We start from the raw sequence: 14,311 nt of genomic DNA on the forward strand, positions 1-14,311 counted from the left end.
TGCTTCAAATTGTCCATAGCAGCTGACTATGATTAGCCTCATGTTCTAGAGTGATTTTGCCAGCTGCATATAGTTTCTGTGAGTGTGTGACAATTGGAATTCTGGAGACTCTAAAGAAGGTATATGAATGCTAAGGCCCTGAGAGGCAGGGTTGTTGTTGATTGGTTGCAGTTTGTTAAGTAGTTCTGTGCACAGAAGAAACAAGAAGAAATTAGATATCCTGATGGCAAAGATCAAACTTGTCTCAAAGAACTTGATGTTCTTAACCAGCAGGAAGTAGTCTAATGATAATGTAGCCCCCTTTCCCCTTCTGTCTACCGTTAGGAGGTTGAAAGGGTTGAAGAACGGGGTAGAGAAAGATGGAAGAAAGAAGAACCCACAAAAATAAGTCCAGCTACACACTCCACTCCCTGGCCCACATAGGTTTTTAGCCATATCGTAATGCAAAATTCATTGTTTTCAACTTCAAAGACCTCAAAGTTATCACAGTATTAGCACTATTTAAAAGTCCAAAGTTTCTTCAGACACCGAGGGCAATCTCTTAAGTGTAACCCCTGTAAAATCAAAATGAAAAAGCAGATGACATACTCCACCATACAGTGGCGCAAGTGTGCATTACCATTCTAAGAGGGAGGAAAGGCAGCACAGTGAGGAAATACTGGACCTAAAGCAAGACTGAAAACCAGCCAGGCAAACTCCACACTCTACATCTCCATGTCTGATGTCAAAGTGCTCTTCAGATCTCGTTTCAGCTTTGCTACCTGCAGAACACTTCTTTCTCTTAGGCTAGTTCCATCCCCTGTTAGCTTTCCTTGGCAGGTATCCCAGGCCTCTGGCATCTTCAACATCTTGGGGTTTCCAAAGCAATCCAGGCTTTACCTTCACAGCTTCACCAAGTGGCTTCCTTTGGCCTCCATGTAGGGACACCTCTGCCACACACCTGGCCTCAGTGGCTTTTCTTAGTTGTGGAGGGATATTCCATAACCTTTGTTCAATCCTTGACTGTAAAACCAGAACAATGTGACCAGAACCGCCAAGTTCTGCTGCTTTCTGGGGCTGGAACATGACCCCCTTCTTCAAATACATTTTCACCACTTTCTGGTTTTGATGATTTCTTTCACTGCCTAAACTTGGTTATTCTGGAGCTTCCTCCATAGACCAGGTTGACCTTGAACTCTGAAATTTCCCATGCCTCTCCCCACTTGAGTGCTGGGACTAAAGGTGTGCAAAACCACCCCTGACCCTAAGCTTCCCTTTAGTTCCTTTTCATAGGTTGGAAGCTTAGCTGGGTGGGATTTTGCCCTGAGGTCACCACTCCCTTAATTCCATTTAGCATCAGACTTTTCTTTAATCTGGTCATCTCCTCGAACACAGGATTTAGCTCCATTCTACTTCCTGGTGCCCCTTTTCTCCTCAAACTGTGTATTTTGTATATTTTTCCTTGTTTAGCTTGCTCCTTTTAATTATAGATCTGCACAAGCATGGCCGCTAACAACCAAGCAACACAATCAATACTAGATTGTCTAGAGATTTTTTTCTGCCAAAGCTGTTAATCCATAGCTATTCAGTTCAGCCTTAGGCAGATTTTTTTTGCACAAGGGAGAAAGTAGCCACATTCTTTGTCAAAATATCACAAGATTGGTCTCTTGGCCACACACTAATATTCCTTTCCTCTGACACCTCTTGAACTCCCATGGCTCAAATCACCCTCAGCACCATTGTCTTCTGTGCTTCTGCTCGGATGGCCCAGTAAGCCCCACCTAAAGCAGTCATAGTCTCAGAAGTTTACTTAAAGGGAAGAAGGCTCAGCAATAAGCTGTCGTTTACCACTTCACTGAAGCTCCTATTTTAGCAAATAATAATAAAAATCCATTGGTTTTATATTACACAAACCATTTTCTGATTCTGAGCCATGGATAACCTGCTCCACTCTATAGTGGAGACATTGAGACATAAGGAAAGGTAGTGAAAATTGGTTTTTACTTTTCAGGTTTGTGCTGCTATATGAAAATTTATGAGACTGGGTATTATAACCAACAGAAATGTATTTGGCTGACAATTTGAAAATAAGTCTGTCCTATGGTAGAAAATGAAAGAAAGTAAGAGAGCATATGAGTGAGAGTGGAAGGGTCACATGCATCCTTTTTATAGGCGACAAATCCCTAAACTGTGTTAACCCATTCCTAAGGGTGACATTCTCGGACTTGGCAACCCGTTAAAGGTCCCATCTTTACAGTGGATATTAAGTGTTACTCTGTGGACACAGGAGGTCACATTCAAACCATAGCAACACTCAATAAAATGTCATGTAAGCAAGTAGATGTCAAATGCTGATGGTATCAATATATCTGCATATAGTTTTGCAGGTTTCCAGTGTTTTATATCATTGGAAATAAACCACACTGTATAAAATTGTCACTTGAATAAAAGCAAAAGGTCCATACCCAATTAGCTATATGGTTTCAGTGCATTGTCATATGATTAGTAAGCTTTTATCTGCGAATTTATAAAAGATTCACACTCAGCACTGAACAACATTTACTGGAGAATGTCTTGTATCATATAATAGAAAGAAATAAAATGTTCATAGGAGATAAATTTAAGTTGTCTGCCAAGTACAATGTAGTAGGTTACTAGGAGACATAAGAATATATCCTTTTTGAGACTGGAGAGGTGGTTCAGCAGTTAAGAACACTGGATATTCTTCCAGAGGACCCAAGTTCAAGTCTCAGCACCCACATGATGGCTCACGAGTATCTGTAGATTCAGCTCCTGGAGATCTGACACCCTCACACAGACATATGCAGGCAAAACACTAGTGCACATAAAATACAAATAAGTATCTTTTAGAGTTTTATTTAAAGCCACATTTTTGTTCTGTCAATGCATATATTTTGGGTTTGGTGGCACACACCTTTAATCTCAGTTCTCAGAAGGCAGAGGCAGGAGGATATCTGTCAGTTTGAGGTCAGCCTGTTTTGCATAGTGAGTACATAGTCCCTGTCTCAAAATAAATAAATAAATATCCAGAAATAAAACCGCTCTGAGGCCACAAGTCTGAAGTAACGGTGTTAAAAGTGACAACAAATTATTGATGAGGAACAGTAGTTACTAGGCCATGAATACCGCAAGTCTTCCTCCTCTTCCCATTCTTCAAACACAATAGTGTAGACTGGCTAGCTTATAAAGTTTATTTTGACTCACAGTGTTGGTCTGTGTTCAGAGGGTCACATCTTCTGATGGCTTTCTTGCTGGCAGAGGCCTTGGGGTGGGTAGGCAGGAGACGAGAGCTTGTGAAAAGACTTAGCCAAAGTTATATAGCAGACCCACTCCTCAGATGTCTCTTTAACTCCACTGATTCATTAATTACTTTAATGAATTTAATTAGATTCATGAAACCGGAGCCTTAAGAACTCTTAAAGATTTTATCTGGTTCTATCTCCTAATGATATCTTATAATGGAAAATAAATTGTTGTTGTTTTTTGTTTGGGGTTTGTTTTAAGACAGAATCTCATTTATATGTAACACTGGCTAGCCTGGCGCTTTCTGTGTAGACCAGGCTGGCCTCAAACTTACAATGCCTGCACCATGCTTGGTTGGAGAGATTTAATTTTAATGTGAAATTTGGAGGTGATAAAGCACATTCAAGCCACAGAAATTCTCAAATGTTAACATAATCTGAATCTTTTGGAGCAATTTAAAAACAAACTAAATCTCCTAGCTAAAATACAACCAGTACTATAATTCCTAATTGGATAATAAATAAAATGCCTTTTAAGGTGAAAAACAACAACAATAACAACAACAACAACAAAAAACCAAACAAACTGCTGACTCCAGTCAGTTTTCTGATTTGCATCTCTAAGAACCTCTGAGGTGGTGATGGTCTTCCTGGGACCTACCACACTTGGAAGACCTTTGGAATAGAGAAAACATTTAGCTAGAGCTCTCAGGAGTTACTTCCAAAGCCTCATCATAGAACAAGACCATCAAGAAAGTTAATTGGATACAGATGGTAGACCAACATAAAATCACATCACCAAATCCAAGAAACCGGCACGTTCTAAAACTACCCCTGCTATACTTTATACCTGACAAATGTTTCCTGTACAACCTTTTTGTACTTATAAGGTAAGTGAATCAACACAGACCTTTGCTGATACAGTATTTGGTAGACAAGGGGAAAAAAGGTCTCCCAAAGATATGTGGACCCTTTATTGTCATCCACAAAACAGTCTAGAAAATACAGGATTGCTGCACTCCATCTTTAGTGCACCAGGAGGGCACGGTCTGAATTATTATCTCAATATCATATGACCCAGCCCCATCCCCATCCCACCACGCCACTGTCCTTCAGATTCCTCACCTGCCTTCCCTCAGGAACCTTTGTTGTTGTTTTGTTTTGTACTTTTAGACCTGGACTCTAGTGATAAGTCTTTGTATACAAATGTCCTTAGGATGTTGTTATGGACTTCCCATTTTCTCAGCTCCCTACTCACCTCATGTGTGTGTTTCTAGATCTGTATTCCAGGAGAAACAGCTTCAAATGTTTGAGAAAAATTTCTCAAGAAATTTTGTTTATGTAACTTGTAAGGAAATAAATCAGCCCTCTTAATTGTTCTACCTGGTATATATTACATTAGCTTGAGCTAGTTCAGCTGCCTAAATATTTGAAAGTCTAAGCACCCAAGACATTAAAACAGTTATATTTTCTAAAATGAGTTTTGTTATTAAAAATTATTTCATGATAATAAATGGGAAATGATTCGCTGTGTGACACAGGACATGATACTGGAATGACTTTCAAGTATTAAAATTGTCACAGGAACACAGTCCATGTGATTATAAGTTCTGAGGACAAATAATTCAGATCAACACAGATATTTCCTAGAGTATGATTATTATTATTCATTCTGTGATGGTTCCAATTCATTAATGTGCTTCATAATTAACAATTCTTTGAAAGTGTTGTAATACATTGCACATTATTCTTTCTTTAATCCACACAATGAAAAGAAAAACCCAGAGAATAAATCCCAAACTCAAGAGTTTTATTTCTGAGAATTGGTCCTTTGTGATATTAGTCTGGGGATTTATTAGAATTTAGTCTCTGGTCTGAGTAGTCCTTCAATGAATGTCTCCTGGTAGAAGAGCAAAGAATTCAGTAGTTGTTCAGTCCACAAGATCTGGCTGTCTCAGCAAAGTCTACCTTCTAGAGTCCCAGAGAATTCCTAGAGAGTTGCTAGTCTTCAGTCTACATTGGAATACCAAAGAAGTAAGTTGTAATCCCAGCAAAGTAATTTCTCAGTAGCAGGATAGACGAACTTGCCAGTGGCAATGAAGGCAAGCAGACCAAAAGCTTTAAAAAGCTTTCTTCTTCTAAGTCCTTTTAAGTGGCTAGCACCAGAAGTTATAGCCCAGATTTAGGGTGAGCCTTCCCACCTCAAAAAATCCAATCAAGAAAATCCCTCCCAGCTGTGCACAGCTGTTTGAGTTCTAGTTAATTCCAGATGTAGGCTAGTTGACAACAAAAATTAGCTATCACCTTAGTATAAAATGCCTGTGATTAGAAACAAAGTTACTCATTGCAGCATTGTTTCAGCAAACAGAAGTAACCAAATGTACATCAGTAGAGAGCAGGTTAACTTACTTTGCCACAATAGTATAAAGAAATTGTATGAAGTTTTAGAATTTAAAGTATATTCAGATGAAATACAAATAAGCGTCAAGGAAATATTAAGTACTAAAGAAGAGGATATGGCCATATATTCCTATTTGTTTCTGTATCCTACACACATATGGAAATTTTGAAAAAATACAAATACATATGCACATGTATGTGGTTGGTGTGTGCATATGTGCATTATTGAGAACTAGAGATGTTAAGAAGACTTCACTGAATAGCTCAACATTTTTGTGTCAGTGTATTGTGTATTTAAATTTAAGAGACATAAATTTAAGAATTATTTTGAGTAAAACATTTTAGGATCTAACATTCTAGATAATTACAATGTTAAATGCTAACAGTATCAGTACTTTATAAATACTGAAATTTGTATTACTTAATTTTATTTTTATTTATATGCATGCAATTACTATTTTTAAAAAATAAGTTCTTTTTAGAAAACCATGAGCTCTAACCTCTGAGCCATCTCTCTGGCTTCATTAAGTGCAAAGCTTAGCTTTTGTAGGTGTGTCCACACTGTCACAGAGTCTCCAAAAGTCGTTCTGATCTTGCAGAGTTGAAACTATACTTATTAACAACTCCCCATTACATGGTTCCTCCAAACCCCAGAAGATTACATTCACACTTCCTAATCTTAGGAATTAACCACTGTAGAACCTCATCCATAGAAATGAAATCATAAATTTATGCTCCTTTTACTTTTATAGAAGACTTTCTTTATCTTCATTTCAGATTTTAAAGTAAAGTTAGAAAGAGGGGGGAGCCAGGCATGGTGGCGCACACCTTTAGTCCCAGCACTCGACTGGAGGCAGAGGCAGGCGGATTTCTGAGTTCGAGGCCAGCCTGGTCTACAAAGCGAGTTCCAGTACAGCCAGGGCTAAACAGAGAAATCCTGTCTCGAANAAAAAAAAAACTGAGTCAGGGAAATTTGCAAAGGACAGTCACTGCTTCAAGAATCACCACAGCCTGCCGGGATGTCCTCATGTTCCTGAGAGCTCCAGGACAGCAGGGGCAAGACAGCCAAGGCTATACAGAAAAAAAAAAAAAAAAAAAAAAAAAAGAAAGAAAGAAAGAAAGAAAGAAATGGGGTGAAGATCATAACTGAGTAACTGAAAAGCAGGAAATAAGATAATTTTAAAAAGTAGAAGACTGCAGGCTGATTTCTGTAAGTTCCAGGCCACTCTGGTCCACACAGTGGGTTCCAGGACAGCCAAAGCTGCACAGAGAAATCCTGTCTTGGAAAAAAAGGGGGAGGGGAGCAGTAAAAGACTGGACTGGAGAGATGGATCATCAATTGAGATCACCAGCTGCTCTTCAGAAATCGGGGTTCAGTTCCCAGCACCCATATGGTGGCTCAGAACCACCTCTAACTCTAGTTTGAGAATCTAAGACCCTTTTCTAACCTCTGTAGGTTCCTGTGTAAAGTTGGTGCACAATTATACAGTCAGGCATATATACTCTGACACAAAATACATTTTTTTGAAATTTTAAACTTTAAATAAGGAAATTAAAAGTTAAAGAGAACAAATACTACATGTTTTTTTGTTTTTGTTTTACTACTTCCTTATGACCCTTTTCTCTTTATTTTAATTTTATCCTCTGTGTGTGTGTGTATGTGTGTGCGTGCGTGCGTGCGTGTATATGTGTGTGTGTTTTCATTTCTTTGTGGTTCTTTTGTAAATCAAACATAAAATATCTTGACAATTAGCATGCCATAGCTTGTTTTTGCTTATTGTTATTTTTGTTTTGTGTAATCTAAGAGCTAGGTCAGGATGTTTAACCAGATAAGTTAAATTAAAATTGGCCTTAAATATTCAGTGTTAAAATTTTCTTGAAAAGTAAAAAGAAATATAAAGTCTTCCCCTGTACAATTTTTAAAAAATACTAAACATAAGCATTAATCGGATTGTAGTTACTGTATATGTCGTATTCCAGGCATGTTAGTTATGTCAACATTATTCATTCCATATAAAAATTTTGTTGAAAATGCTCAGCTGTATGATATAGTTTGGAAATATTTTAGCAGTCTTATTTATTGTCTTAGAAATTCATTAAGCTCTTCTTACATTAATTGCTTTGATGTTTAAATAGTAGTACTTTGCTTTTATGAAAAACACATTCCTTGAAGGAAAAACCTAAGGCCTAATTTGCTTCTCTGCTCAGAGTGGTTAAAGATTAAGCAGAGGACATAACCACTGCTGTGTTTTATTTAAACCTCTCCCTGCTGGTTGCTGCACATGTAACAATGTTGTTCTTTCTTTGACACAGTCCCACACAAAAGCTGAGTGTAGTGAGGAAGCAGACAGCCTGCCTCCAGTAGTAGCCCCCGCCTGGCTCCAGGCTATGTAAACAGAAACATCCCAGGCTCCAGTGAGGCAGACCACGGGTCCCTGTCTGTTCTGTACTCAGGAAGTGCTTGCCTGGGAAAGCCCAGCCATTGCACAGAGGCATACTTAGCAGTGTCTGGGTTTGGCCGAATATTTAACTGAGGACACTAAGAGAGGAAGAAGAGGGGATATTAGGGCAAAGGAATGAAAAATTTCATGTTTGGTGTATATATAACATATGACATAGAAAGAATCATTTTAATGGCTGGAGAGATGATTTAAGAGCCTATAAAGGCATGTGTATGTGTGTTCTCTCTCTCTCCTGGCCTCTGGGAGTATCTGCACTCACATGCACATACCCACTCACAGACATGAACACATACACATAATTAAAAATAAAACAAAAAAATTTTAAAAGGAATTACTTTAAAGAAATAAAAATGAGTTTTCCAGTCAAAAGTTTTTATTTTTTTTAAATTACACACATATGATTACACATATTGCAATATTTTTCCTGGCAGGTTTTCAGTGATGTCAAGTTTTTAGACTATATGACATAACCTGGAATGTTCCTAATTTGAGACATTTAAATACCATATGTATGTTTTTTAACATGTTTAAAAGTCCCTTAATACTTTTTTTCACCCTCTCTATTTTCGAGTTAATGAATTAAAGCTCCTATTTTTCCATTTTCGTTTATATATTTAAATACCTTTTACTCTGCGGAAAAAAATATGTAATGCTTAGAACCAACAGCAATAGGAAAGGAATGCCCTACCTCAGCCCCACCCCCACCTCTCAGTAGTGGTACCTCTCATATGTTACACAACTGCTAGACTGAGCTCCTCTCAGTTCCTAGAGATATTGGTGTGTCTTGAAAATAAAGTATTTTCTGCTTTAGTGGGTATGCATAGTCACCATCCCCTATACTCCCCCAGACTTAGCTACATCTCCAGCCCTATCAGTGAATTCTTAGGCATGTCTACATGTATGATAATACAAGTGGGGTTAATCTTCATGACTGGTTTTGACAGCATATTTCAGATATGATGCCAGAGTAACAGGCTACAAAAGAAGACAATAGATGGTACTTAAAGGTTAAATGTGGGCTGGAGGGATGGCTTAGCGGGTAAGAGCACTGACTGCTCTTCCAAAGGTCCTGAGTTCAAATCCCAGCAACCACGTGGTGGCTCACAACCACCCATAATGAGATCTGATGCCCTCTTCTGGTATGTCTGAAGACAGCTACAGTGTACTTATATATAAAATAATAATAAATCTTTGGGTCGACTGAACAAGTGGAGTTGACCTGAGCGAGGGTGGCTGACCAGAGCAAGCAGAGGTCCAAAAATTCAATTCCCACCAACCACATGAAGGCCCACAACCATCTGTACAGCTACAATGTACTCATATACATAAAATAAATAAATATTTAAAAATTTTAAACTTGCCAGATGTGGTAGTATACATCTTTAATCCCAGTACCCAGGGTGGAGGCAGATGGATGTCTGTGAGTCTGAGGTCAACCTGGTCTACATAGTGAGCTCCAGGACAGTTAGTATGACACCAGCACCAACAATAATAATAATGTAAAATAAGAATTATGGTGAGAACAATAATAAAACCTATTGAAAGTAACAATGAAGGGATGAATAAAGATTTGATTTTAATCATTGAGCAGTATTTCTACCTCTTACTTACTGATATTTAAAAGAAAATACTAGCCGGGCGTGGTGGCGCACGCCTTTAATCCCAGCACTTGGGAGGCAGAGGCAGGTGAATTTCTGAGTTCGAGGCCAGCCTGGTCTACAGAGTGAGTTCCAGGACAGCCAGGGCTACACAGAGAAACCCTGTCTCAAAAAACAACAACAAAAAAGAAAATACTATGCCTCTTGTTTCTAATTTGAGAAGAACCTAGATATTGTCTTTATTTTTGCTTAATTTTTGTGAGAAAAAGTATCATTCTGTAGCCCAGGCTGGCCTCAAACTGTATTGATGAGGATTTTCTTCAACTCCTGGTTGTTTTGCTTGTATCCCCCAAGTGTTAGTATTACTGGTGTGTATCCTCATATTTAGCTGAAATTTTATTTTTATAAAATAAAGTACAGTGGTTCTGTTTTACTAAAGGTTTTACTTTCTGAGGTCTTAGTTAAATACAGTTAACCTTACTTACCTCAAAAATGTTAAATTGTAAAATCTAGAAATGAACAATTTATAAGTTTTTTCGTTTGTTTGTTTGTTTGTTTGTTTGTTTGTTTTGGTTTTTCGAGACAGGGTTTCTCTGTGTAGCCCTGGCTGCCCTGGAACTCACTTTGTAGACCACGCTGGCCTCGAACTCAGAAATCCACCTGCCTCATATATGTGTTGAAATAATGTTTCCTTTTGAGTTCAACAATTTCCTTTTTTAATTTTTTTTAATTTTATTTTTAATCTTCTTTTTGAGTTCAACAAATTCTTAAATAAGTTATTATTTTATTGAGCACAATCTTAAAACAGAATGAGCTAGGTTAAAAATATACTATCAGTCGTTTAATAATAATGGTTGTGCAATATCTCTATGTAGTTCCAAAACATTTTCATCACCCCACAAGGGAAATTCTCTATCTAGTAAAAAATAACTCCCTTCTCCCTCTTTTCCCATGCCTAGCAACTTCTAACCTGCTTTTTGTCTCTATGGATTTACCTGTTTCTGGATATGAATGAAATCATAAAATACAGGACCTTTAGCATCTCATCTTTGTAGGTGTATTACATTGTGTTTATTCATAAGTGTATGAACATTCACATTTCTCCTTGTAGTGCACATAGTGATGCTGTGGAAGTTTTTGTTTGAAAGCCTATTTCCAATTCTTTGTGTATATGGCTAGGAACAAACTACCAAATGTTAGGAAAATTCTAATAACGTTTTAAGAACCTACTAAACTGTTTACTGTATCTATACCATTTCATATTCCCATCAGCAGTATGTAAGTTTTTAGTTTCTCTATATCCTTAACACTTTTTATTTTTCTTCTTCCTTTTTAATCTTTAAAAATAGTTATAGACATGCTACTATCTTATTGTAGTAAGTTGAGGTAGGGTTTAGTATTGTAGTGAGTTGAGGCTGTTTGGAGGAGGGTGGGGGTTGGTTGGTTGATTGGCTTTTTTCTTTTTCTGTGTACTGGAGAGGGATCCAGGGACTTGCAAATGCTACACAAACACTCTACCACTGAGTTAGATCCCTAGCCAAAGATGAATTTGCATATACAGTCTTTCCCTCTATAAATTACTATATGTTAAAAGTATTGTTAACTACATTTATCAATGTTAAAGTCTGCTGTCTAGCAATTGTCTTATAATTTAAGATTATTTCATGGCATCAATATATTCTTCTATAGAAATACTGTATTGACCTTTTATTATGCATTTGTGCAGAATTTGAGATAATTTACTAGAGAAACACTGATATTGAAGTTTATTATTTGGTATAGAAAATTCAAGTTTGACCACAAGTAAGAGAATTTTAATGTACAATCTGCTTGATTTTAATTGACTACAATTAAAATTGTCAATCAAGATGCCTTAAATCCTAGTACTTATGAGGCTCAGACAGGGGGTTCTCTGATTTCAAAGTCAGCCTGGTTTACAAAGAGAGCTTGTCACAGTGAGGTCCTCTGTCAAAAACAAACAAATAAACAAAATAAAAAACCCCAAGAAACAAACAAGCAAACATAATTACAAGTTTAAATTTTCAAAATATAGTGTATTTTATTTTGACTGAATGTAAAGAATGTTTAAGTAAGGATAGTTGTGGCCTTGCCACACTGGTCAAACACTACATATAAAACCTATTGCGGGCTGGAGAGATGGTTCAGTGGTTAAGAGCACTGGCTGTTCTTCTGAAGGTCCTGAATTCAAATCCCAGCAACCACATGGTGGCTTACATGGTGTCTGAAGACTGCTACAGTGTACTTACATATAAATAATAAATAAATCTTTAAAAAAAAACCTATAGCAAAAACCAAACATATATTTCATGGGAGATTTCATTTTGCATTAAACTGTTTACTGATAAGCAGTTGTTTGTATTTTGTATATACACTGCTTGGATCTAGTTTTTTTTTTTTTTTTAATAGATATTTAAACATGATGACAAGTGTATCCTCCAGTTTTCTCTCTCTGTTTAAGACATTTTCATGTGTTTCTACTCTTCATAGAATTATTGTATCCCTGTTCTTCTCCTACTCCTAGGTATATCCTAGTTTATGGACATCCATTTCAAAGGTATTATATAGATAAGATACCGATAAGTATAGATAAGCTATAGCTAAGATCTGACCCATAGATGGAGCTACCACATAAATGCTTATGTGTTCATACCAGCCTTATACTCTAGATACATATGTTCCCATTCTGCAAGTAAATAAATGTTAGTTCATGAATGTAGACATTTTCTCAAGGTCAAATTAATAAGTGGAGGGACTGAGCTTCAGGCTTAATTTAGATTTAGCTGCCCACAAAGAAATGTTCTTTTCATTAATATTAATGATATCAATACTAATGATCTTAATTACCATCGATTGCATGGAAGTTTATGCTCTAGTAAGCCCTTAGATGCCCCTCAATTTTCATAACAGACATGTGAGGTACACAGTACTACTTTTTACAAAAGAGGAATGAGGCACATAAAAGTCTAGCAACCCGTTTAAGTCTACTGAGTACATGGTTTCAAGCCAAATATGAAGCTGGGCTCAGTGGTGTACACTTGTAGTCTTACATTTAGGAGGCAGAGGCAAGAGGATTGCCATGGGCTTAAGGCCAGCCTCTGCTGCTTAGTTGTTTTTCTATTGCTGTGATTAGACTCAGTAAACAAAGCAACTGTTTTAAATACAGAGCTTATTTGGGGCTTGAAGTTTCGGAGGGTAGAGTTTATGACCATCATGGTGGGAAGCTTGGCAGAAGACATGCACACATGGTGCTGGAGCAGGCGCTAAGAACTCACATCTTGAGCTACAACCATGAGGCAGAGAGAGACTAGGGGAATGCTTCTAATCTTTTGACACCTCAGAGCTTCCCCACAGGGACACACCTCCTCCAACAGAGCTACAACTCCTAACCCTTCCCAAAGTTCTTCCACCAAGGACCAAGAGTTGAAATACGTGATCCTATGAGGGTCATTCTCATTCAAGCTACCACGACTACATGGCATATGTTTGTGTATGAATGCAGATACCCTCGCCCTCAGAGGCTAGAGAAGATGACAGATCACATGGAGCTGGAGTTACGGGTGGTGGTGAACTGCGTGATGTGGATTCTGGGAACAGGACTTGGGTCTTCTGAAAGAGCAATATACACTCTTAAAATATAAGAGTATTTTAAGTTTATATAAGATATCTATATGACCAAATCATGCCATTTATAACTATCACAAATCAATTAATTTTGTCTCTATTTTTTTACGCAAGAACATTACTGATTTGATTATATATTAATACAGGTTTTCTAAAAGCTAGTTTGTTGGTATTAAATAAAATACTTTTCTTTTTCCTTTAGGTCCACCTCATTCATTTAATCGAGATGAAACAATAATCATTGCTTTGGCATCAGTTTCTGTATTAGCTGTTTTGATAGTCGCCTTATGTTTTGGATACAGAATGTTGACAGGTAAAACAAAATACTACTTTTGGTCTCATCGTTTAGTAAACATGCCATTTAATCAGAATTTATTTTCTTTAAGGTTTTTTTTTTTTTAACATTTGTTTGCTTAGTTATTGTGTAAAGGGAAGACAGTGATACACGAATGGAAGTCAGAGGATAACTTGTAGGAGTCGTTTTTTCTTTCTACTATGTGGGTTCTAGGGACCAAATTCAGGTCATCATGTTTGGTGACGTACAGCTTCACCACGTGAACTGCTTGCCAGCCCCATGGCTTCCCTTTTAAAACCTCTGTGGAAAATCTATGTACAAACACAACTCTGCTATAGTAGTCTCCATTTTTAGCTTCAACAAACATTTTCCCCCAATTTTTACAAGAATTTTTAAAATTTATTTTTATTATTGTGCCTGTGTTTGTCTATGTGTGTCATATGTGTGCTCCTTGGAGGCCAGAAGATGGCATTGCATCGCTTAGAGCCAGAATTATGGTGGTTGTTTAGGAAATCAGCACTTACTCATACATTTTAGTAATTCTACTAGAATTTTCTCAAAAATTTGGTATTATAATTTTATATTTTTAAACTGATTCATCATGGAATTATCTCACAGAATTCTGCTTTCATGCTCTTCATTATTTATCTGCATTATTATTATATTATATAT

At 37.1% G+C, this 14,311-nt stretch overlaps 1 protein-coding gene across 1 annotated transcript in view; it reads left to right on the forward strand.

Moving 5' to 3' along the window:
- Bmpr2 (bone morphogenetic protein receptor type 2) overlaps positions 1–14,311 on the forward strand; it is a 112,443-nt gene that overhangs the window by 62,617 nt on the left and 35,515 nt on the right. Inside the window, exon 4 of the mRNA XM_029538676.1 lies at positions 13,547–13,657. Coding sequence (XP_029394536.1) covers positions 13,547–13,657 — 111 coding nt within the window. The remainder of the gene's footprint in view (positions 1–13,546; positions 13,658–14,311) is intronic.

This window comes from Mus pahari, chromosome 5 (assembly GCF_900095145.1).
Source record: "Mus pahari chromosome 5, PAHARI_EIJ_v1.1, whole genome shotgun sequence".
In the NCBI taxonomy this organism is placed as follows: domain Eukaryota; kingdom Metazoa; phylum Chordata; class Mammalia; order Rodentia; family Muridae; genus Mus; species Mus pahari.